General features: G+C 44.8%; 1 protein-coding gene across 1 annotated transcript in view; it reads right to left on the bottom strand.

Annotated features, from left to right (window-relative positions):
* ARFGEF1 (ADP ribosylation factor guanine nucleotide exchange factor 1) overlaps nucleotides 1-25808 on the bottom strand; it is a 165203-nt gene that overhangs the window by 28966 nt on the left and 110429 nt on the right. Inside the window, exons 20-27 of the mRNA XM_067553653.1 lie at nucleotides 24446-24574; nucleotides 21314-21472; nucleotides 20683-20833; nucleotides 9407-9497; nucleotides 8195-8235; nucleotides 7933-8102; nucleotides 6886-7037; nucleotides 6551-6723 (exon numbers count right to left, since the gene is read on the bottom strand). Of these exons, the coding sequence (XP_067409754.1) occupies nucleotides 6551-6723; nucleotides 6886-7037; nucleotides 7933-8102; nucleotides 8195-8235; nucleotides 9407-9497; nucleotides 20683-20833; nucleotides 21314-21472; nucleotides 24446-24574 (1066 nt within the window). The remainder of the gene's footprint in view (nucleotides 1-6550; nucleotides 6724-6885; nucleotides 7038-7932; nucleotides 8103-8194; nucleotides 8236-9406; nucleotides 9498-20682; nucleotides 20834-21313; nucleotides 21473-24445; nucleotides 24575-25808) is intronic.

The raw sequence follows: 25808 nt of genomic DNA, 5'->3' as shown, positions 1-25808 counted from the left end.
GCATTCCAATGTAGGTGATTGCGTATCCGTACCTTGGAGGAGGGTAGGAGTTATCGGTGACCTGCTCTTGACAGCACGGCTCTGCCGAACCCTGCGTCCTCCCTTGCTTGTTCCACGATGGCGTAATGCGACGTGAACGTACGGACTGACGACCAGGTCGCTGCCCTGCAGATGTCCTGCAGGGGAACCCGCTCCAAAAAGGCTGCGGAAGAGGCCTGGGCCCTAGTGGAGTGTGCTCTTACCACACCTGGGAGGGGTACCCCTGCCTGCTCATAGCATGCCTTAATGCAGGCAGTAATCCACTTGGAGATATGCTGGGTGGAGACCGGTGAGCCCTTCATCCTGTCCGCCACTGCTACGAAGAGCTGTGTCGACTTCCGGAAAGGCTTGGTCCTCTCAAGATAGAAGGCCAAGGCTCGCCTGACATCCAGCGAATGTCCTCTCCTTTCCTCCTCCGACCCATGGGGTTTTGGAAAGAACACAGGAAGGAAAATGTCCTGGTTACAGTGGAACTGAGACACCACCTCAGGCATAAAAGCCGGGTGAGGCCTCAGCCGGACCTTATCCTTATAAAAAACCGTGTAAGGGGGCTCCGATGTTAACGCCCTCAGTTCGGAGACCCTTCTAGCCGAGGTGATAGCCACCAGGAAGGCTACCTTCCATGATAAAAGGAGAAGGGAGCATGTAGCTAAGGGCTCGAAGGGGTGGCCCATCAGCCCATTGAGGACCAAGTTGAGGTCCCAGGGTGGCACCGGGTCCCGCACCTGAGGGAAAGTCCTCTCCACCCCTTTAAGGAACCTTACCGACATGGGGTGAGAGAATAGGGAGCGGCCCTCCATGGGTTGGTGGAAGGCCGAGATGGCCGCTAAGTGTACCTTGAGGGAGGCCAAAGCCAGGCCCTGCAGTTTAAGCTGCAGCAAGTACTCCAAGATAGCCTGTATAGGGGATAGGCTTGGGTGCAGCCCTCTCTCTTCCGCCCACCCCGAAAACCTCCGCCACTTAGCTTTATATGTGAGTTGCGTGGACGGCTTCCTGCTGCCCAGGAGGACCTGTTGAACCTGCATGGAACAGGCTCTCTCTCCCTCCGTCAGCCACAGAGTCTCCAGGCGGTGAGGTGGAGGGAGTCCAGGTCGGGGTGCAACAATCTCCCATGGTCCTGGGAGATCAGGTCGCACCGTCTGGGTAGCGGAATCGGTTCGGTGATGGAGAGGTCGAGCAGCATGCTGTACCAATGCTGCCTCGGCCACGCTGGGGCGATCAGGATGATGTTCGCCCTGTCCCTCTTGATCTTGAGGAGAACTTGGGGCAGGAGCGGGATGGGGGGGAATGCATACATTAAATCCCCTGTCCAGGGAACCAAAAAGGCATCGGACAGAGAGCCCGGCTCGCGACCCCTGAGCGAGCAGAACCTCGGGCATTTTCTGTTTTCCGCTGTAGCAAACAGGTCCAGACGGGGAGTACCCCACCGCTGGAAGATGAAAGCCACCACGTCCTGGTGTAAGGACCATTCGTGGCGGGGAGAAAAGGATCTGCTGAGGCGGTCCGCCTTGTTGTTTCGTACCCCCGGGAGGTGAGAGGCAGATAAATGAAACCCGTGTCTCACCGCGAAGTCCCAGAGGCGAATAGCTTCCTGGCGGAGTGCCGAGGAGCGTGCCCCTCCCTGCCTGTTCACATAGAACATGGCTGCCGTATTGTCTGTGAGGACTTGGACTACCCTGCCCCTCAGGTATTGGAGGAAAGCCTTGCAGACTAATCGGACCGCTCTGAGCTCGCATACGTTGATGTGCAGAGCTCTCTCCTCCGGTGACCAAAGCCCTTGGGTGCCCTGGTTGTGAGAAATGTGGGCTCCCCATCCCCGATCGGATGCATCTGTGATGAGCGTCACAGATGGGGTAAACTCTCTGAAGGGAACGCCCGTCATCACTTCCCTCGGGTCCCTCCACCAATCGAGGGATGACAGAACCTGTGGGGGAACCAGGACCATTCTAGTTAGAGAATGCCTGTGCGGTACGTATACCGAAGCCAACCAGCTCTGGAGAGGTCTAAGCCTCAATCGTGCCAGTCTTACTACATATGTAGAAGCTGCCATATGTCCCAACAGCTGCAGGCAGTGCCTGGCTGTCGTCATGGGGGACAGGTGGAGATCAGATATGATGGCTGCCATCGCCTCAAACCTCGCTTGAGGGAGGAAGGCTCTGGCTTGTATCGCATCCAGCCTGGCTCCAATAAATTCTATACATTGCACCGGAGTAAGTGTGGACTTCTGCTCATTAATAAGCAACCCCAGTCTAGCACACAATTCGCATGTGAGAAGCAGACTATGCTGCACATGTGAACTCGACCTCCCCCTGATCAACCAGTCATCCAAATAGGGGAAGATTTGAACACCTCTATGGCGCAGGTGGGCCACCACCACGGCCATACATTTAGTAAACACCCTGGGTGCTGAGGAGAGCCCAAAGGGTAGGGACCGAAACTGATAATGGCGTCCCGCTACCACAAATCTCAAAAACCGCCTATGGGCCGGTAATATAGAGATGTGGAAGTATGCATCCTTCAAGTCAAGGGCGGCATACCAATCCCCTGGGTCAAGGACCGGAATAATTGTGGCGAGGGAGACCATACGAAACTTAACACGCCTAATATACTTATTTAGGCGACGTAGGTCCAAAATGGGCCTAAGGCCTCCCTTCGCCTTGGGGATTAAGAAATATTTAGAATAAAATCCCCGGCCCTGCTCGGGCACTGGGACTTCCTCCACCGCCCCCAGCACGAGGAGTGACTCGATCTCCTGCACTAGGAGTCGGACCGAGGCTAGATCCCCAATGGGGGACGGCCTTGGAGGGGTGTTGGGGGGGGAGGCTGTAAGCTGAAGGGTGTACCCCTTGGCAATCACCTCCAGGACCCACCGGTCCGTAGTAATGGCTTCCCATTCTATAAGGAAAGGGCGAAGCCTATCCGCAAACGGCCGGCCAAGATCCCAGAGAGAAGGAAGAGTACTACCCTCCTGCTCTGGGTCAAAAACGTTTATTAGATTGATTACCCCCTTTTGCAGGCCCCTGCTGGCCCCCCGCAGAGGACCCCTGGCGGCCTCCTCTGCTGGGACCGCAGTAGCGCTCACGATCCCTCCTCTGCTGGGCGGGTCGAGGAGCCGGCCTGGGCGGGGGTGGTGGTTGCCTCTGGGCCTGAGGTCTGGACTGTTGCCTGGAGGCCTGAGGGGTATACAACCCAAGTGACTTCAGGGTGGCCCGAGAGTCCTTGAGTGCGTGGAGTTTGTCGTCTGTCTTCTCCGAAAACAGACCCAGGCCATCAAACGGCAAGTCCTGAATGGCCTGCTGAACCTCCTGGGTGAGGCCAGAGGCCTGAAGCCACGAACAGCGGCGCATCACGACCGCCGAGGCCATTGCCCTACTGGCGGTGTCCGCCGCGTCGCTAGCAGCTTGTAGCGCAGCGGTAGCCACCGCAGCCCCCTCCTGGAGGACAGTGGAGAAATCTGCCTCCTGGTCAGGGGGCAGCTGGGAGGCAAACCTCTGCATCGAGGCCCACAGGTTCTTATTGTATTTCCCAAATAGGGCCTGGTGGTTCGCTACTCTAAACTGTAGCGCCGCAGTAGAGTAGATCTTCCTCCCGAATAAGTCCAGCTTACGGTCCTCCTTGTCCTTAGGAGTGCTACCCTGGTTCCCCTGACGGTCCCTCTGGTTGGCCGCATCGACCACCAGGGAGCTTGGCGCGGGGTGGTTGTAGAGGAACTCAAATGGTTCCTTGGGGACATAATATTTCCATTCCACCCCCTTGGAAGTGGAAGGCATGGAGGAGGGGGTCTGCCCAAGTTTCCTTGCGATCTTCATGACATTGAAGGGTCCCAGAGAGCTCGAGGGCCCAAAGAGGGAGTCCTCCTCCTCAGACATGAGCTTAAACTCCATGCCCAAGTTCTCAGCAGCCCTCTTTAGGAGGTCTTGATGGGCCCTGAAATCGAACAGGGGCCCCTTACGGTCCCTTGCTGCTGCCTCATCAGGCGAGGATGAGGAAGAGAAAGGTAGGGGTGCAATAGAGGGTCCCTCCCCTGGGTCCGAATCCTCCGAACCCTGCTCTTGAGCCGTAGGGGCCGGGCGTACTGGGGGGGCCACCACCGATTGTAGTGACACCGAGCCCTGGGGCATAGGGGCATTCCAAGGTCCCCAATACGGCCACTGCCAAGGGCCCTGGGTCCACCCGGCGGCCTCCAGGGAAGGCTGATGCAGCCGCACCGCCTTCTTATCGCTGGAGCCCCCCGTGCGCCGCTTATGTTGCCGGCGTGTGGAGCGGTCCAACGAGGACAACGTGGACCAGTACCGACGTCTGCGGTGCCGGCGATACGAGGAGGTCGGGGACGACGACGACGCACCAGACCTGCCCCTGCGGCGAGAGGACTTGCGGTGCCGCTTACCCCCTCGGGACCGAGAGCGGTGCCGACGATGGCGACGCTGAGGGGAGTCCAGTCGCCCCGATGTCGGTGCCGGGGCCATCACCGGTGCCGGAGCAGGCAGCGGTGCCGGGCCCATCGGTGCCGCCAGATGTGAGTCGCTGCCTCGCGAGACAGCCGACAGTGACCTGGATCGGTGCCGGGACGGGCTCCGCACCGAAGATTGAGAGCCCGAATTCCGGTCCCTGCTCAGATCGGAGCTGGACCTGCGACTCCGGCGATGGACTCGGGACCGCCCACGGTGCCGCGGTGCCGAGTCGCTCGACGACCTAGAGTCGGAGCTCGGAGGGGAGCCGACGCTCTCCACCCTCCGTGACCGTCTGGAAGGAGACTTGGATTGGGAGCGTCTCCAACCACCGGGACCACCCAGCGCGGGTTTGCCCCGAGACGCAGGTCCCTTGTCCCTCGGCCGAGGGGGGGACGGAGGCGTGGGCAAGGCCATGAGGGCTCGTGCCGCAGTAAACGCCTCCGGCGTCGACGGCCCTTGCAGGTGCACTCCCCCACCCCCAGGAGTCGGGGGAGGCAGCCCGCGCGGAGACCCCGGTGCCGGAGTAATCTCTACGGCCCTTGGCTGGGGCGTCTCCATACTCCCTCCGCCCTGCGCGGGCCGGGGGGAGTCCTTAGGTGCGGCCAGGGGCCGTGCCGTCTTCTTGGGCACCTTCGAGGCCCGCGGCGGTGCTGAAAGCGGTGCCGGTGGGGGGGCGCTCCGCACCGACGACACACTCGGTGCCGACGGAGACCGGGACGGCTCGGAAGTGGGATGGAGCGCCGACTCCATTAGAATTGCCTTTAGCCTCGCGTCCCTTTCTTTCTGAGTCCGAGGCTTAAAGGACTTACAAATTTTGCACTTGTCTCGACGGTGTTCTTCGCCAAGGCACCGGAGACAGCGGTCATGCGGGTCACTGATCGGGAAGGCTTTACCACACAAGTCACAGTTCTTAAAGCCTGTGGAACCCGGCATGACTTCCTCGTAGAAGGAACCCCGTCCGGGGTTCTAACCTTATCACTATAACTAACTAACTTATCTAACTATATAACAACTAATGAACAACAACTCTGAAACAGTAAGAAAACACTAGGGAATGAGCTACTTGCACGCAGCAAGAGGCGATAGTTCCAGCAACCGTCACAGGCGGAAAGAAGGAACTGGGGACCCGCGGTGCCAGCAGCGCCCTTTATACCGCGATATGAGCGCGGCACTCCAGGGGGCGCCTGAGCTGGCCATGCGGGGCTTGCTAGGGAAAAAGTTCCGGGAATCTGTGCACGGGGCGCGCACACACCTACATTGGAATGCATATGAGCAATCACTCGAAGATAGAACCCACAATTACATGAGTAAAGATATTCAGAATAGGGCACGGGGCTTGATATTTATCACTATTTATATTTAAATACCTTTTTACTAGAGCTGAACAGCATCCCCCCTGGACTGGCTACAAAATCAGGAATCAACTGTAAAAGGCCTTTACCCCCACCCCATATTTGTGGTCCAATTGTATTGGCTTTATAATTCACATTGGAGGTGTGAATCACAAAGCTCTGAGAACCTTTTTTGAAAGCACTGCCTGTTGCAGCTGCACAAGTGATCCCTTTTGGCATTTAAAGCTTGGAGTCAAGACAATGAAAGGTCATACAGTCCCAACTACCTCACATCCTTCTTTTAAAACAGAGCCCTAGACAAGAACTCAAAGAAAGAGGGGAAGGTGTGCAGGTAATGCAATATACTTGAAGAAATACATCTGCAAAATTATAAATTCACAATCAAAAATGAAAAAGTATAACTGCTTAAAAATTCATCATCTCTCAGTTGACTTTTCATTCTAGAATAAATGTTTACAGCTCATTTTTAAAACTTATGTGTAGAGTACAAAGACAAATGATAACCATGTTACGTTATTACTTTTTATAGTATAAATTCTCAGTGAACTACACATTTTAAAAAAGGAGTAAAAGCAGATAAATAGTGTTTTAACATGTATTTAGGGTGAGTTCTGCTAGGCAAATAATAAAATTAGAGCTAACCGAAAAGAAAAGTGAGATGTTCATTTGCCTCACAGTGATGTTGGTAAATTATGCATCGATACTTACTGACAATGTGCCCTGTAGTTTGAAATGCAAGTTCCACTATACTTTCATCCTGATCTGATGCAGCCAAATGAAACACTGAAAATATATTCTTCCAGCCTGAGCGAATGTTGGCAGCTTGAGAGTTTACCATCTGTGCTATACACCGTACAACCATGTCTCGAATGGTAGGAGACCTAAATTATAAACAAAATGTTAATAAATAGTAACTGAAACTACTATAATGATTAAGAACTTTTGTAAGGACCAAATTTCATTTTACAGAAGTAATTTAAAATAAAATAACCAACAGCTGGTGCATATGATCTCAAGTGATTCAGTTAATTGCATATTATTACCTGTTTCTCTTCATTATGTGTTCAAATGGCCTTAAGAAATCCTTCTGGAATCTGAAATTAGCAAGTTCTCCTTTTTCTAAGAACTTCATTGATAACTGCCTTAAGGAGTCTACTGCAAAAATAGCTACATCTTCATTGGGATTGCAGCCAACCTGGTAGTGTAGAAGTAGAAATTCAATTATCTGTGTTGGCATTAAAACTGTATTTTCAGGAATAAGTCTGAGTTGTCTTTACATTTTGTCTTTACATTTGAAGATGGAAACGGAAGAGCAGAAATCACTAATTTAGAAGTGAAACTTAAGATACAAAAGTTAAAAATACAGTGTTAATTTAATCAATGCCTACCAGCAGCATGGCTCAGTACTTTACCAAATAAGTTTCTCACTTCCTAACCTATCCAACTTATATTTTGAACAACACATCCCAACTTTTAGAGCTCTCTAAAGAAAAACAAATGGTTCATTAGAGCTACTTCACCAGTCAAAATGATATTAAAAAACAGAAGACAAATAAGACATTTAATTTAGAACAACAGATTAACTCAACACTGCAAACAGTGAAAACTGAGTTAAGAAACACAAACACTTTTTACAACGCCCAATGACAGGATATTACCACCCACAGGAGCCGTTTTTAGATCTATATCATGATTAACGAATTGGCCAATCTATACCACTGCCTTTGAATTTAGTATAGAATATATCAGCCTTGTGAACAGAGAATAACCAGCCTGTTCAAATATGGGTCCAACAGAACAATATAGATGGCTGTTGCCCTTCTACTATAATTTTTGTATGTTTTCCTTTTCTTCTTTAGTGCTCTTTCTATTTCTACCTATACAAAAGGACTGAATGAACAACTGAATTTAGGTATAAAATTTTTCAAATTTAGTATTGAAAGGGTTTTAAATATATACATATAAAGAATATATATAAATACATATTTAAATATATCATATACTATATATAATTATATAAATATATATAACATATAACCATTTTCTGATTGTGTGAGCAATTCAAATGGTGTAATGATTAGCAAACATACCTTATTAAAATGATCTCCGATAACTTCCCAGATTCTAGACCACTGCAGTCTTATCCGACCCATGTTGTAGTAAGAAATCTCTACTATCTTCTGCAGACTAAACATTCTGGGATGGGTAGCAGACAGCAGTTCATCCATAGATACAGCACAAAGCCAACGGACAAAATCCACTGTTAAACGATCACAGAATTCATTAGGTATTCTTTCCAAGCTTCATCAGAAAGCTACTTTGCAGATTAGGATAAAAAGTTATAAAACTTACCAATAGCATTTCCATCCAGCCTTGTAGATCCTGTAAATATTCTGCAAAATGCACAATTTATAAGATTTTTTTTTTTTTTTTAAAGTGGCTTCTATTACAAAAAATATTTTACACCACAGCTACTTTGCTACTGTTCAAAATGGATTTCTGGCTATGACAAAATCTAGCTGCCTTAAATACAGCACTTCAGACTTGACACGTAAATTCTCAAAATCTGAAGCACTACCAAAAACGTGAGTCATGATTTATTTAGCATAGTAAGATTTTAGGACTGCTGTCCCTCAGAGAGCTTCATGAGAAGGTGAAGTATACCACCAACAATAGCATTTTAAATATATAAATCAGAAAGTACTTTTCATTATGCAAGAAAGATTTTGGTTGATTTTCAACATTTACAAATGACTCCATAACATATAATGTTGACTAAAGTATCTAGTCATAGTAAATACCCACAACTGACATCAGTCTTGTATATTATGCCTAAATCCTAAGGACTCCTGCATTCCTTCAAAGGAATACCACTTTGAAATATAGCTATCAATTTTGACAACCATTTAGACATTGGTGGCCTCAGATTTCTCCCTATAGAAAAGGGAGGAGCAAGATTTATTAAATAAAAACCAACGTACTCCTATAATATCCATAATGCATGATTATGTCCACTTCTGATGAATGTGGTTTAGAGAAAAACTAGAACACTAGTAAATATCATAGACAGCATTTTTAGAGATGAGTTCTAGTCTGGGAGAATGGAACGATGCAGTAATTGGGCAGAGAAGTAAAAGGGGTTTAGTGTCAGTAGTTCCATCTCCACATAAAGGAGAAAAAAATCTATACATTTTAACTGAAGTATTTATTCTTAAATTTATGTAGAGAATCAAGATGGACAACAGCAGCTTCTTTTACACCCCTCAGCTCTCCCTCTGCAGTTATTATTAAATATTTGTAAACAGCTTCTGCTTCTCCTTCTTTACCTTCCTTCTACCTTCTGCTATGATGAGCAACTCCTGCTGTGCAATAAAAAAAAAACCCAAACTAAACCAAAACCAGCACCTTTGACATAGAAATATAGTGATGCAGATATAGCATTTTCATAGTCATCGGGAAACCAAATAACCTACTTATTTTTCCTATTACTAATTAAATTCACTGTATTCATATACTGTGAAGGGTTCATGAGGTATCCAACTGGAAGGGAATTAAATACTGTACCTGTCTACAGCAACAACAACACTTTGGGAACTAGTTTCTCCAATGGATTCTTGAATACTCGCTATCTGCTTCCAGTCCACATTTCCTCCAACTATGGGGAACAATTAAAAAGGGGTGGGGGGAGGGGAGAGGAGGATAGAGAAGAAAGTACTTATGTCAGTATCAAAAGAATTGAATATATTTATATTTATGAAGAAGGCAAGTAGACCAATTTTTTCCTCACCTGTTAAATTGGTCATCTCACCAAGTAGCCCTTTGCTGTGTTACTCCCACAATTTGTTTCAAGGAAATTTTCTCTCCTGATACTACAAACCAAAACTCCCAGAAAATACTTCCAAAGATGCAAAAAATATGAAGAATCCTATGAGATTTCTAAGTTCCCTTTCTGGTTTTTTCATCTTTGCAAGTATTCTCTGGATGTTCTGATGCTGAAATTGGATAATGAGCAATAGTCTCTGGTGTCTGGAGAGTTAATTTGCATATTGTACAAGGAGCAAATGAACAGAGCTATCAGGACTGGTGAAGAGCTATTCCATGTGAATGATGAAAAACTAATCCTTGAAGGCAATATCCCTATTAAGTACACCGTATGTACCACCATAAATTACAGAGAAAAATAACTACAAATAAATGAAAATATGTATTTTGAGGACTAGAAACTGTTGCCAAATTTTTTTTAAAAATCAGCACTTAAACTAAATCCACATTTAGGGAAGCTTCTGAAAATCCTGGTCAAAACCATTAAAAACTAGAAACACTGAGTTAATATTGTTACAGTATCCTTAAAAAGACACCATTGTTCTTAGGCACTGCAACACACACAGTGGTTAACTGTTCTAAGATACTCTATTAGAGACAGAGGTAGGATGGTTCCAGAGGGGTAGCTATGTGAATAAAACGATGAGTCCTGTGGCACCTTAAAGGCTAACAAATTTATTTGGGCATAAGCTTTCGTGGGCAGAAACTACTTCATCAGATGCATGCATGAAGTAGGTTTCTACCCACAAAAGCTTATGCTCAAATAAATTTGTTAGTCTTTAAGGTGCCACAGAACTCTCATTCTTTCGCTGAAAACAGACTAACATGGCTACCTTTCTGGAACTCATCAACATGCAAGGCACTGAATTTAGCCAAATGAAATGGAAGAGGCAGGATAGAATCACAGTTCAAGGTCAGAAGGGATCACCAGATCATATAGTCTGACCTCCTGTATATCACAGGCCACCAGCACCACACACACTAAACCCAACAGCCAAAATTAGACAAAATATTACAGCCCACAGGGGACTAGACTATTATGTGCCACACACAGAGAACAAGAAGGACTGAAGTGCATGAGTGCCCATGATAGAGTGTTCAATGAAAGCCAAATTCTTCCACTTTTAGAATTTGGCAAATAGAAAATTGCTTACCAAATGTTTTTTTTTTTGTTTCCCAAAATTTATCATTGGGGGGCTTCCCCTCTATGTCAAGAAAGTAGGGGCAATTCAGGCATCGTATCTTAACTCTTACCCATTTGGCTCCTCATTCTTCCAAAACTGAACAAGAATCTGTAGCAAAATTTTTATGTGAATATTAATTGTTAATTTTTTATTTAAAAAATATGTACATAACCTTCACTAGCTTGCAGAAAAACAAGGTTACTTACCAGTAGATGTTCTTCGAAATGTGTTGCTCATGTCCATTCCAGTATAGGTGTGTGCACACCTCCATGCACGGCTACCGGAACTTTTTTCCCCTTAGCTCTGGCGCCCCGTGCACATGCCATGGTATATGAGGCACTGCCAGCCCTACACCCCCCTCAGTCCCTTTTTCCCCGCCAACTCCGGCAGCGAGGATGGGGGGTGGGTTGTGGAATGGACACGAACACCACATCTCGAAGATCATCAGTTACTGGTAAGTAACCTTGTTTTCTTCTTCGAGTGTTTGTTCATGTCCATTTCATTATAGGTGACTAACAAGCAATACCTCGGAGGTGGGCCAGAGTTAGCAGTGAGTTACTTGCAGCACAGCTCTGCTGAAGCCCGCGTCTTCCCGCACCCATTGGACAGAGGTGTGGTGGGATGTGGAGGTATGTACCGCCAGCCTGGCAGCTGCTCTGCAGATGCCCTGTCCTGGTGCTTCCGCTAGGAAGGGTGTAGATGGAGCTTGAGCTCTGTTGAGTGAGCTGTGGTGGCACCCGGAAGCGGCACCTTCACCTGCTCGTAACCAAACTTGATGCAGGAAGTTATTCACAAGGAAGGTGCGCCGGACAGAGACCGGTGAACCTTTCATCTGGTCGGCCACTGCGATGAAGAGCTGCATTGCTCTCCGGAACGGCCTTGTACACCTGATGTAGAAACAAGGGCCCCTCTTATGTTTAATGAATGCCGCGTTCTCTTTTCCTCCAAACCGTGTGGTTCAGGGAAAACATAGGGAGAATATATGTTGGTCACAATGAAACTGGGAAACCATCTTAGGCCAGAAGGCCCGATGCGGCCTCAACTAAACCTTATCTTTATAGAATACAATATGGGGGGGGCTCCGAAGTCAGAGCCCTGATCCTGGAGACCTTCCTTGCCGAGGTAAATACCCCCAGGAAGGCCACCTTCCTGGAAGACGGGTAGAGGGCATGATGCCACCAGTTCTGAGGGGTGGGGTCCCATGGGCCGTGAAAGAACGAGGCTGAGATCCCAGGGAGGCACGGGGTTGCGGACCTGCAGATAAAGCCTCCTGTCCCGCTCAGGAACCTAACTGACATCCGATGGGAGGACCGCATTTCCCCTTCTAGCAACTTATGGAAGGTTGATATGGCTGCCAGGTGGTCCTTCAGGGAGGCTGCAGCCAGTCCCTGGAGCTTTAACTGTGGCAAGTATTTCCCGGATCGCCTGCACTGGCGAGCGGCTAGGCGGAATGCCCCAGGACTCCCCCAGGCAGGCAACAGCCACTTCCACTTAACCCAGTACACGACCTGCGTGGAGGGCTTCCTGCTACCCAGCAGGACTCACTGGACTTGCTCTGAGTGGCTTGCTCATCGTCTCTTGGCCACTGGTCCACCACGTCCTGAGATGTCGAGAGTCCAAGTCTGGGCACCGCAGGTGACCGTGATCCTGGGATCGCGCTATCTCGGAGGCTCCCGAGGCGGGCAATTGAGAAGTCCAACAGTATGCTGAACCGTGCTGGCCTGGCTAGGCCGGAGCAATCAAGATGGCATCTGTTTAACCCTCCTCATCTTTAGCACGACTGTATGCAGGAGGGGAAAGCGAATATGAAGATCTATGACCGCTACAGACGGATGGCGTTGGTGATCGCCCCCGCCCCTTGACCACAGAGAGAGCAGCACTGTGGACACCTCATGCTCCAGTCCAATACAAACAGATTCCCTTTGGGGAAACCCCCCTCCAGACAGTCATAGATGCCCTTTGTGGGTGCAACGTCCTATCGTGATGAGGGAGGGCGACCCCTTGATGCGGTCTGACTCATCGTTCATCACCCCGGGAGGTGATCACCACCAGGTCCTAAGGACCGATAGCTTCCCTTCATGAGGCTGACGAATGGGCTTCCCTCACCTGTCAATGTAGTACATGGACGCTGTGCTGTCTGTCAGCACCTGTACTACCGTGCTCTTGATAAGCAGAGGAACATTCCTCAAGACCTGCGGGCGTTTCACGGATCTTTACACTGGTGTGCCAACGCCTCTTCTTCCTTGGCCAGATGCCTTTTGAGCCGAGGTCAGCACCAATACAGCACTTCACCCTCTGCCCGAAGCATCCGACATCAGGGTAACTGAGGGAGCCAGCTACACGAACTGAACACCCCTTCACACCTCCTGAGGAGTCGTCCACCAGTCTAAGGAAGCTAGGGCTTGCTGCTGTTTGGTTTTCTTTTGGGGGGTGGAGGGGAGGAGAGGGGACCGTAGCCTCCCGGTGCAGAAGTTACCTGCTCAGACTGTACACTGAGGCTAGCCATGACTAAAGCGGCCTAAGCGTCAGGCTCGCTAGTCTCACCACATCAGTGCAGGCCACCCTGTGACCTACCAGCTGTTGGCCACGTTTGGTTGTCATCATCGGGCATTTGTGCAGGTGGGCCACCCTGAGGGATGCTGTCTCACAGCACGAAGGCCTGGCCAAGGAAGCAATCAGTCACGCTGATGCATTCCATAGGTTGTAGCTGGGTTAAGGTGAACTTTGTTTGTTTACCAGCAGGAACCACCAGCCGCAAGTGGCGCCTGACTGGTTCACACTGCTCTGGACTTGGGACCTGAACCTGCCTTGTGCAAGTCCTGCACCCCCTTTTGCCTCAAGCACGTGGCTACCACTACCAGGCCTTTGGTAAACACCCTCAGGGCCGAGAACAGGCCACAGAGTAAAGCTGTCAGCGTTAGAAGGAGCCAACCACTACGAGATGAAGGAGGCGTTGCAGATATGCGTCCCTGACATTCAGGGCAGCATACCAGGCTCCTGTATCCAATACTGGAGCTGGGGAGACCATGCGAGACTTGCGCCCCTTGCAGTATTTGTGAGACGACGTTGGTCTGACATTGTCCTTAAATCCCTTTTTCTAGGGGACAAGGAAGTGCCTCGAATAAGTCCTCTTCCGCTGTGCCCTGAGGGACCTTTCACACTGCTCTGGATTGAGGCGGCCTCAATCTCTTGGATGTGGAATTGCCACTGAGAGGAAGGAAGTGGGAGGTGTCATGGGGGCTGGGGAAGCGGAGACAACCGGGGGGCCTAGCCCACCGAACCATATCAAGGACCCAGTGGTCTGAAGGTGTTCTGGCCCATGCGAACTGGAAGAAGGGTAGAGGCTAAGGCGTTGCCCTTGCATGCACCATCAGAAAGGGCCTTTTCCGACTGCCTTATCGCCGAGATGACCCTTATTGAGGGCTTAAGGAGCCACTCAGGGTGGATGGTGTCTCCTAGACCCCCTGACTCTGTCCCATTGCCCATAGGTCACGAGACGGCCATGGCTGACACCTATGCTACTGCTATCCCTGGGGACCTGCCTGACACCTAAAGGTCTGTGGCATGTAACGGCCCAGGGAACAGAGCGTGGTCTTGGAGTCCTTCAGACCATGCAGCTTCGCATCCACCTGAACCGAAGACAAAGCTGACTTGTCCAAGGGAGGGCCCTGGAAGGGGTGCTGGTACCTTTTGGGATAGCCCGGGATTGCCTCCACTAACATCTGAGCATGCCGATGGCGGGGGATATGGCTCTGCCCAACAAATCAGCAGCAACTGAGGATGCCTGGAGCGCTGCTCTAGTTCCCGGGGTACCCTCTTCTGCAATGGTATACAAGTTCAGCACCTGCTGCCGGGCAGAGCCTCAGCAAAGCAGCTCACTGAGTCCCCCAAGGGCTCACCTTCTACTTGCTCATAGTGTTGTTAAATAAAATTTTTCTTCAAACAAGTTTGGCTTACAGTCTCCCTTGTTCTCTGGAATAGAGCCCGGCTGCCCTGCCTATCCCTGTGGTTGGCGGCAACCACCGCCAGGAACCTGGGGCGGGGTGGTGAACAAGTATTCAAACCCCTTGGCTGGGACGTAATACCTTTCTTGGCTCATTTAGGTATCAGCTACAGAGGAGGGGATTGCCATGAGGCCCTCACTATCTTGAGCACCCCTTTGTAGACCGGGCAGGCTACCCCCACTGTGGGGGCCAACCGCTAGCATGTTAAAGGGACTGTCTGACGCCTCTTTAGCTCCTTGGCCTCCAGCCCCAAGGTGGAGGCCATCTCTTGAGCAGTCCCCAGTGTGCCCTAGAATCAACCAGGGCCCAGGAGTGTGCTTCATCCAGTGGGGAGGAGAATGGGGGGAATTGGAGAGCCGCAGCACCTCTTCCCATCAACAGGCAGTCCCCACAGGAGTCCCTATCTGTGGGGCTGAGTCATTGTCTGAGGGCAAATGGTGGCCCTTTTTCCTGTACCCGAGGCACTGATGGGATGCAGATTTCAGGCAGATTTTGGTCTGAAAGTCTTGCAGATCTGTTCTTCTCCTAATGAAGGCTTCCTCCCCCGCGCTTCAGGCAGTGGGGGTCACTTAGCGGGAAAGCCTTCCCACCAGAAGCACACAGCTTGAAGTCATGAGACTGGAGCATACCTGCTCCCTATAAGGTCTCAGCTAGACTATCTCAAAGTCTCTAACTACCACTAACAACAGTTATTAAGCTAACTAACTAACACAAAAATCCTTGCTTAAAGTTCAAAACTCAGGGAATTACACGCTTGCAGTGCAAGCACAGGCAGTTCCAGTAACCATCATGGGCGGAAAGAAAGAAGCATAGGGCTGGCAGCGCCTCATATACTGTGGCATGTGTGCGGGGCTCCAGGGGACGCCAGAGCCAGCCCTACGGCATCTGCTAAGAGGAAAAAAGTTCCGGTAGCTATGCATGGAGGCATGCACACACCTATAATGGAATGGACATGAGCAAGCACTCAAAGAAGAACTAAGTAATTCATATGTATTAGTGAAATTGGTGTAGGTCCAGATTGAGAGAGACCATAATGAAAGAAAGAAAATGATCAGGTAATATTTTCTATTCTTTACAATACTGTCTCCCCTCAATCTGTCACAGAGGAAGCAGTAAGACAATAAACAGAAAAAGGGATGAGGAAAAACAAAAGTGGTGATTAAATAATACGGAAAATAAGGATTGAAAGTTTCTCTGAGGGGAAAAAAGTTTATTTTGAGACCACTTGATTTCTTTAAGGTTTATTTTCCTCTGAAAGGATGTGTCCAAAATGATATGGAAATCCAAGATTACAGTAATTTAGAAGAGATGAATATTCAAAATCAGGTGGCTGCTTTACAAAAATTTTTCAGCCGAGACTCTACTTGTGCTTTTCAACAATGGTTTGATAGCAAATACAAAAGCTTCTATATTGAAATATTTGATCCAGTTAGAGATGGAGAATTTAGAAATTTTGGTTTCTAATAATTTTGAATGAAGAGCTTAATTAAAGTGACTATGAAGCCTAACCAGCTCAGTGGTTCCTTCAAAAGGAAGTAGAGAAGGATTTAAAAGGATCAAGTTTATGTCCTATGGTGGAGAAAGTTTTGGATGGTGGCTTGACTTGTTTGTCTGCCTCCATGAGCCTTAAGATGTGGGGGAGCAATACCAGGAAAAAACCTATACAGTAAGTTTGGAACCTTCTATGTTAAGAATCTGAGCCTCTAAAGAGCACATGCTGGTAGATACACATACTTTAGTGATGCAAAAGAACTGCAAGATTGGAATTCTAAATATCTTTGACTCAATGACCATGTCCCTAAACCAACTGAAGTATTTTCTCCAAATTATGGAGTAGCTTTTCACGGTAGACACTTCTCTGGATGCTGCAAGTGTTTCAGCTATTTTGAGAACTTGATCTGGTCAGACCTTCTTGTTTCAATGTGTCAGGCTGTCAGGTTAGATTAGCTTGGATTTGGATGTTACAGAAGTCTCTTGCTGAGGCGATGCAGCCTATTAAGAAGCACTGAATGAGGTAGCAGGGACATCTCTATCAGGTCAGAAAATTCTGGCTTCCTCTGACACTGTTGTTGCTGGATTTCTCCTTTTTAATATGGAACTTTCGGCACAAATTTTGGTAGAAAAAGAGTATGGCATGTAGTACCATGAATGAGACACAGCATCAATTCCAAAAGTTATGAGGTCTCTTTTCCAATAGAAGTACAGTCTCATCTTCACAGTTTAACATGATGGAATGAGCTTACCTCCTGGGACTCAGAATGTGCACAATCACTTCACTTGATCTATTACTTACCTATGGAGCCAGTCAGTTTCTGATTGTATTTTTCAGTGTGAATACAAATTAAAAGCTAGAGGATGTTTGATCCAGGTGAAGGATATGCACTGCCTTACTGTGAAGGGACAAGCTTCCCATTCCTGTTTATTAATGTACAATAAAGTTACTGCTGCATTGTCTGACATCATCTGACATGGATTTAAGGGAGGCTTTCTTAGAAGGCTACCTGGGCTAAACTGATAACATTCATTCTGGCAGATGGATGTTCCTTTTCAAATCCATGCCACACACTAAGTGATCCAAATGTAATGCCTGTATTGATCACATTACTGCCTAGTAAGATAAGGATAAGGATGTGGGGTCCCTGTCATACATAACCGCTGAGCTTTGATCCCACTAATGAAGAGATGATAGTACAGATGGCAGAAACACAATTCTCCATGTCTGCAGATGGAATCACTGCACCATGTCCAGAGTGTGATCCCTGTACAAAAGACCGTGATCTTCAGAGTTGTAGTAAGAAAAGGATTAATGAAAGGTTGGCCTTTTAAATCTTATATAAAACTGTAGCTTTTCTGTGAAAAAAAACTATGGCCTATAATGAACCTATCTGTATTCATGCATAACTGGTGCAGTGAAAGCCTGTCCCTCAAGAGGAAGTGATTATGGCTCTACTTTATATTCTTCACAGAAAGAAAATGATCAGGAAGAATCTGGGCTGTTCTAGACCTCAAGAGGCTGAACAGGTCCATGCAAAAAGAAAATTCGGTCAAAGCAGAACTCGCCTTACTGAGGAGGGAGGGCCTTTTCACAGATAGATCACCTCCTAGGTTTTGACCTGGACTGCCATGATGGGGAAGAGGAACATGAGAAAGCTCAGTGGATGGTCCCACCTGGCAAACAGAGCACTTTTCTTAAAGGAGCAACACATTTCTCCAACTTGGGAATTCATCCTGCATGCATCCACAGATAAGGAAGATTGAGAGAGTCTCTACAGTATTTTCTTTTTGAGTTTTCCTGCATTGGATTATTCTCTGGAGACATGTGAAAAAGATTTAGCTTTAGGAAAAGAAGTTTATCACTTACTCCACTTGGGAGTCTGGTGGAGGAGACTTATTGGATATGAAATGGTGCTTGTTACACTGTTCTGCTGTGTTACTGACAACTCATCTGTGGGCTATAAAAAGAAATGGCATAATTCTCTGGAGACATGTGAAAGCCACTTCACAAACGGAGTACTTATTGGATATGAAATGGTGCTTGTTACACTGTTCTGCTGTGTTACTGACAACTCATGATACTTCGGAGGAGAACTCCCAAAAGTGGTTTCTAAGACAAAATATATATAATTTGTTTTCTGATAGTACCCAGCAGTTAATCATTACATCATTTTGGACAGTAAACAACTGAAAATGAAGAATAAAAAAACAAACAGTAGGAAAGTTTGATTTGCTGAATCTGGTTCTGCTGAATAAGGCAGAACGTTCAGTGGGGACCCATGGGGAGGACTTAAACCTTGGGTTCACAGCCTAAATACTTGGACTGCCTTGGATTTCTATGTATAGAGTGGAAGCCCAACAATGGGAGACAATAGGAAAGAGTGTTCAAAACTTTCAAATGTGGGCATCTAAAGTTAGACATCTAAACTGATATTTAGGCAGGTAGCTAAATAAGTGGACTGATTTTCAGAGCCGATGAACACCTCTCTGTCCCACTGATTTCAGTGGAGGCGGTTTGTGCTCAGCACTTCAAAAATCAAAACACAGATATAGATACCTAATGTTAGGCACCCATGTTTGAAAGTTTTGGCCACTATATGTTGCTGGTTTTACCAGGTTGCAAATTCCTCCACTCTTCCCCAGTTAGAGTATTTTCCTTGAAAAAAATATATGCCTGTATAGATGGGCATACATACTATCATAATGTCTTCCATTACAACATACATATATTTCACAGATATACTGTTGGAAAGCAGTAATGCCAGAAGAGACCTTGAGTGACTGTGGGAAGCAAATTAAAATGCAAGTCTGCAGTGTAAGAGAATAAAATCAAAATAAAGGTAAATTGATTTGGGGCTGCATGCATCAAGAGAGGAATTATAGGCAGTGAAGTTGTAAACTTTCTTTTACAGGGACTAGAATACTATGTACTGTGCATCTCAATAACAGAAAAACCTTTAACAGTATGGGTTGAGTTGATGGAGGCAGTGCAGGCAGGTCATGAAGGGAGCCAGGGAAAAGGATTGGAGGAGTCAGGGCTGATATTGGGCTATGGAATGGACTGGGACTACAGCTCTCATACATCTGGCTGGAGAGAAATACCAGGTAGCTAGAACAGAATTATAATTGCTCCAGGAAAAGTGTTTCATGACAGAGAAAGCTTTAGCTAACGCTCATGCTTTCATCAGACATTCTGCAAAGTTGTTCTCATGAAGCAGAAGGAGTCTGGCATCATATTAAAATCAGATTTAGAAAAATCGAATGTTTCTGTTTAATGATATGACTGGGTGCATGAGAAAAAGAACTGGGCAGAGTAGTTGGTGCCTGAATTGTTTCTACAACCTTCACTTGTTTCCACTGTTTTACTGTTGCATTACTCCCCACACTCAAACAGATTTCTTGAATTGCAACCTTAATTTTTATTTGGATTTTTTTTGTACATTTGTTTGGCTTTTTTTTTGGTTTTGGAATATGTATAAATTCAAGAAAGTTTTATTTTCAATTAATATAAAAATGTTCTAACATGTTGGTTTTAATGGTTTTATTTCATTCTAACTATAAATATAAGCACATCTTTTAAAGAATTACAGGTTTCTGTCTAATTAATCAGAAATATAACATGCACTTTTTATCATAATGTAAAAATGAAGAATCTTACTGATGGAATCAAGTTTGGCTTTCAAGGCTTTAACCTTTTTTATAACAAAGTACCCAGTTAAAGAGGAAGCAGATTAAGCTAAATAATTTAAATCAAGTTTTTTAAACTAATCATTTGAATCATTGTAATTTAAGACAATCCACCCTATATATTTTTCACAAAAGTCCACAACAGGGCAACATCCAAACTACATTACTATATCTAAACCCCAATTTTATTTGTGTGCAAGTTTGGCAAAACAGACATACCATTTGGTACACAGAATTAATAATATTGCTAAATCTAGCAACACAATACCTTTAGTATGAAGTGCTTTTGTGATCAGCCACATTTTAATTTCCTCTTAGAATTTGCTATAGTATCAATAGATATTGCACTGAAGCCATTTTATGGCATTTCCCATCCTGCATCCCTCACAGGTGGCATTAAATCAATAAAAAATATTCTTAAGAATATTTAATTTGGGAATAAATGTCTCAATTACAGTCTTACATTTGTATTAGCAAAAGCAGAACACACAGTTATTTAAGTATCAAAATGACTTTTCTCATCATTATGCCTCACTTCAACAAAAAAACCTTCACTGGCAACTACAAACTGAGAACAAACTTTATTCAAATATATTATGTCCATTCAAAGCTGGATAACTAAAATATTTAGAGAATTCATATTACTCACCTAATCCCAGGCCCACAAATTCATCCGGTGCCTGATCCTTTGTTCCAGTAAAAGAACCTTCCCTGCCTCTCACTGTCCCAGAGATGTAACGTGGTTTTACTCCAGTTCCTATTAATTGTGCCAGCTCAAGCTGACTAATACATTTCAGAATCTATATTAACACAAAACACAGAAACTACTTAACAACGAGAAGTTAATTTTAAAAATATTTAAGTATCGCAGTTCACTTTGATAAAATTATTTATAAAAGGGCAGATTCTCAGTGTTTTCAAAAGTAAAATTCTCATTTACACACACACACACACACAGAAAATATGGCAAAAATGAAGAGTAATTTTTTAAAAATACAGTTACTAACAGTTCACTTTATGAAAAAAATCTAGTTTGGACCCAATTCTACAATTTCATTCATGTAAGGGCTGTAGAATTGCATCCAAAATATGCAAGTCTGTGCGGATACAAAATAAAATTATAAACATAATGCAAACGCATACATATAAACACATACTCTATATACATCATACACAGTACATATGTACATATAGCACATACGTACTCAAAACACACGATACAAAATCATGTACTTTCATACACATACTTTCTTATTGTTCAGAATGAACTACTCTTGTACCTCATGCCAGGAATTTCCTAAATAGTTTCCATCTGTATGAGCTACTGTGATGAGTGTTTTTATTGTGTCAATGTTCTTCTGTTTCATTTCAGTAATACCAGAACTCACTGTAAGCAAGGTAAATCTTGCTAGTGCTTGGACATAAGCATCTCTTTCAAGCTACAGAGGGAGACAAAAATGTATTGTTTCTGTTAGTTTGCATAAATTGTCAATGTCTAAATATCTTTTGGGTCCTTTATGTACTATGGAGGCATTCTGACATTAATTTTTCTTTTGACATCTTATTTCTTATAATACTATGTCCCCATAGGAATTGAACCAAACACATTAATATCAACAATGTATTAGGAATACAATGTAAGATGACAGTTCAGTATGCCCACTCTTTGGATAACTGTATGCACCACTCATCTTTGCAATAATTTGAGCGGTTTTGTTTTTATGGCCCATATTCCATATTGACACAGATTTCAGGCTCAATTAGTTAGTTGCAAGACCTCAATGGCAACAACACTGAAAAGTGAGGCGACATTACAATCATGAAATGAAATACTGATTGCTGCTAAAGTCATCTACAAAACATCTTACCTAAGTAATACTGAAGCTTAGGCTATGTGTACACTGACGGTGGCAAAATCGCCGCCGTCAGATCGACTGATCTGTATCGACTGAGCAGTCAATGAAGACCCACTCAGTCGATCCAGAAGTTGATGCTGTTAATCCACCTCCGCAAGTGGCGCAGCGCAGCGCAGTGAAGATGGCACGCAGAAGAGAAGCACAGCAGTCGATGGGAGTTATGCAAGTTTTCTGAGTAGTTTGTGTAACTCCCGTCGACTGCTGCCGAATCGCTGGGGTAAGAGTAGACCAAGCCTTAGATTGGCATTTTCAATAAGGACCCATATGTTACTGAAGAAAATAAGGTAGGTTTCAGATAGTTGAATTTCAAAAGCATCGTATTAATTCAAAGCATCACCTCCCCCTAACGAGCTACGGGATAAGGCTTTCCCTGTAGGACTGTAAGCCTGGGAAGGCACGGTGTCACATGTAACAGCCTACAGTATGTGGTTTTTAGTAATTTCTTTTGAGACCAAATACTACATTTTGTATTTCAAGTTAAGATAAACGAATACTCAAGAAATCCCAGCAGATTTGAGATGCACTCGCTGTGAAAAATTGTTAGGGGAAAAAAGATACGACTCCCCAGAAGCCTCCCCCAGGTGAGTGGTAGTATTGTCCCTGCCCAAGTGCTGCCTTGCCAGATTCTGCTGACAGACTTTCACAGGACCAAGTCCTCATAAAGAGGACCTAAAAGATATTTATTAATTGAAGGCAGACACCTACATTATGTATTGTGCATTCAGAAGAGAACTACTATAAAATGAACGCAATTCCTGAGCTCTAGAACATCTGAATGAAGAGTCAACACATCCTGGGTAGGTGTGTGATTGACCTACCTTCCATGTGGACAGAGTAGATCTACAAAACACAAAGGAAGGGGTTTTCTACATGTGTATAACTGATGTGTGTGACTGGGCTATCCATGCAGAGGCCAAAGGCCAGAAACTACGTTCTTTGGAAAAGGAAGCTCATTTCAACCCCACTTCTCATGAGGGCCTATTGCAAGTAGTAATCATGAAGGGAACAAGGAGATTAGAATTGAGTTCACAATGAATATTTGTGGTTACAGCTCCAGGAAAGAGGGTGCCTTATAAGTCTGATTTGAGTAATACCAGAGGACAGGTCTTTTCCCTTTATCTTTTGTATACAATGTGGAGCTGGCCTGCAGAATTCCAGGCCTGCAAAGTCAAGAAACAGATATTCATTACAAAATGTAACAAGCTGTTTGAGCATTTATATGGCAGGTTTTTAAATAAAAGTTAGAAACCAAAAGAGCTTGAAACTATAAGCTACAACCAGAACAGATACCCATTTTGTTTGGTGTAATCTCTTTCCTGTATTTGTGAAATTCCTCAGATAAGAAGTCAGCAATGCCCAACCGGTAGCAAACAGAAATTCTGTGTGGGCTGCAAGGTTTACAAAAATTCCAGTGTATGTGAAGTCTAAGGACTTCATTACTGCTCATTTATTTCATGTAGAAAATACTGGCATCAGTATCAGACCCTTAAATAGCTAGATATATGATAAGCCTGTGGGACCACGCAGTTCAATGGGCCATATTCAGTACTGACTGGAATTCCACTTTACCCTGGGCTTAGGCAGAATGATCAGAGTTCAATCAGAGGAACATTCTCCTATGATACCATCAGGTGAAGAGGAATTGCTGAACAAAAAGCCAGATCTCCCATGAAGAGAAAAGCAGTAACAGAGGAAATTAAGACATTCTCCTCTGATGGCAGGAGAGCAGAAAAGATGTTCTTTTTTCCCTCATGGAATGGGACAGAAAAAGAGTGATGGCCTCTTCTTCCTAACCACCAATATTGTAGAAGGGGAGAAAAACATCAAATGAGCCCAGCTATTAGTGTATTATATTAGTATATTGACATTATTATATCTGACATTATTGGTATATTATATTTTATATTATTGCATTATTTTAATACTGTATATTAGTATTAGTAAATTGACATTAGTATATCTGACATTATTAGTATACTACATTATATTATATTAGTGCATTATATTAGAAGCAACATTCCCAGTGCCACAGGGTTAAAATGATATCCAATTACACAAGTCTCAGAACAGCTATAGTCTCCCTCTAAAGCTGAACATAATGTTTCAACTGAAGTTCAGTGAACTACTACTTTTAAACTACATAATATATTTGAAAGATTCATTTTAAGAAACACAACCTTTTGCGGCAAGGATTAAGATGAGAATAAAGAAGAAGTTAGTCTGTTCATTTGGAAACTCTTCTTTGTAGTCCAACATAGATGTATGGCAGCATGTACAGTTTCACAAACAACAGATGAAACAATTTAGAATTTTAAATGAACTGAATGCATACAATTAAAAACAGGTACAGTAATAACTTCAGAACAATGCAGCCACTGGGTATTGCAGCACTTACATCTTCAGGTAATGATGTAAATACCTCAGTGAATGTACTATCATTCCATTAACAGCACCTAAATCAAAACAGTCTCACATAGTCTTAATGTTTAACATTACCTGAATGCTGAAAATGCATGCAATCCTGATTGCACATCGTATGCCTTCCAAGCAAAGAGAGGCAACTTCTGTATCATCACAGTCTTGTAGACCCACACTGAATGCAGCTAGGAATGGTGTCCATGCCAACTAGAACACAAATAAAACCACACACCTTACATTAATTGTTAATATTCAAATCTGGTAAATGTTAATCTCAGTGACAGAAAACTTTATTCCAATAGAAAAAGAGGTATAAAAATCATTATCTTGCTGAAAAATAATAAAAAAACCCCAAATCTTTAATCCTCAACTTCAGTGTGTACTTTTCTAGAAGTGGGAAGTGGAAATAAGGAAAAGGAATAATAGTACAGTTATAAAGCAAGGAGAAGTTGATTACTAGACCAATTGCAGTGTAATACAACACACACTTTCTAATGACAATGCAGTCTTGTCCAGAGCATTTTTTTAATTGTAAAAGTTTGTTATCTTAGGCAGTGTCCTGGGTTCTGAAAGAGAGAAGCTGTGTATCAGTTATATATAATGGATGCTATTTTCATATTACGTAGATAACAGTTCTCCATACCATATGTATACCTAATTCTTTGCATGATGAGAAACAAAAATATATATCAGTTCTGACAATAGCCCCAAAACTTAATTTCACAGTGAAAGATGCAATTCAAATTTGCTGAAAGGTGTCATCCTGACACACAGTACTTTAGAGAATTGCGCCCATATAAACAGTCAAATTGACAAAAGATAACTGTAGAGTTCCTGAAAAGCTGCTCATGAAAATATTTATCCTACTGAATGTCTTACATATTATTTATACAAGTAATGATTTAATATTAGTTAAACAGCACGGCTAATTACTATTTGCTAACTACACAACAATCATCCCCCTACCCGAGGTGCAAGTGGTGGATGTAGAAGGAAAGACAGTTCTCCTCCTCCTCCCTAGGGAAGGGGATCCCAACATTCCTTCAGTGACATAACTTGTAGTACTTCACTTTTGAACGTGAATTTTGAACAGATAGAGGGAGGGATTAGATTTCTAATACAGTGGTACACAAGTTGTCTTTTTCCTTTTCTTCTCAAACTGGGATTTCCATAAAATGTATGTGGACAGCAGCACTATAAGTCATTAAAAAGTGTTTCTAATGGGATATTGTTTGCATACTATAATTTTGCTGTTTGATGTGTTACACATACAGTTGGATCCATATTATGGTAAAGTTCTAGAATTTCTTTATAATGCTTATTTAGGGTGAAATCATCCCCTATGATGAGGATCTCCTATTTTGAGGATTTAAGTGGTGCACAGGCCTTGTGCTGGCACACAAAGTGAATTTCATCTGTACTTACTTTTATCACTATAAAT

This window comes from Emydura macquarii, unplaced genomic scaffold, assembly GCF_026122565.2.
Source record: "Emydura macquarii macquarii isolate MOO-44397 ecotype Brisbane River unplaced genomic scaffold, CSIRO-AGI_Emac_v2 contig_1477, whole genome shotgun sequence".
Classification (NCBI taxonomy): Eukaryota; Metazoa; Chordata; order Testudines; family Chelidae; genus Emydura; species Emydura macquarii.
Note: the sequence above shows the minus strand (reverse complement) of the source record. Positions and strands in the feature narration are given on the sequence as shown.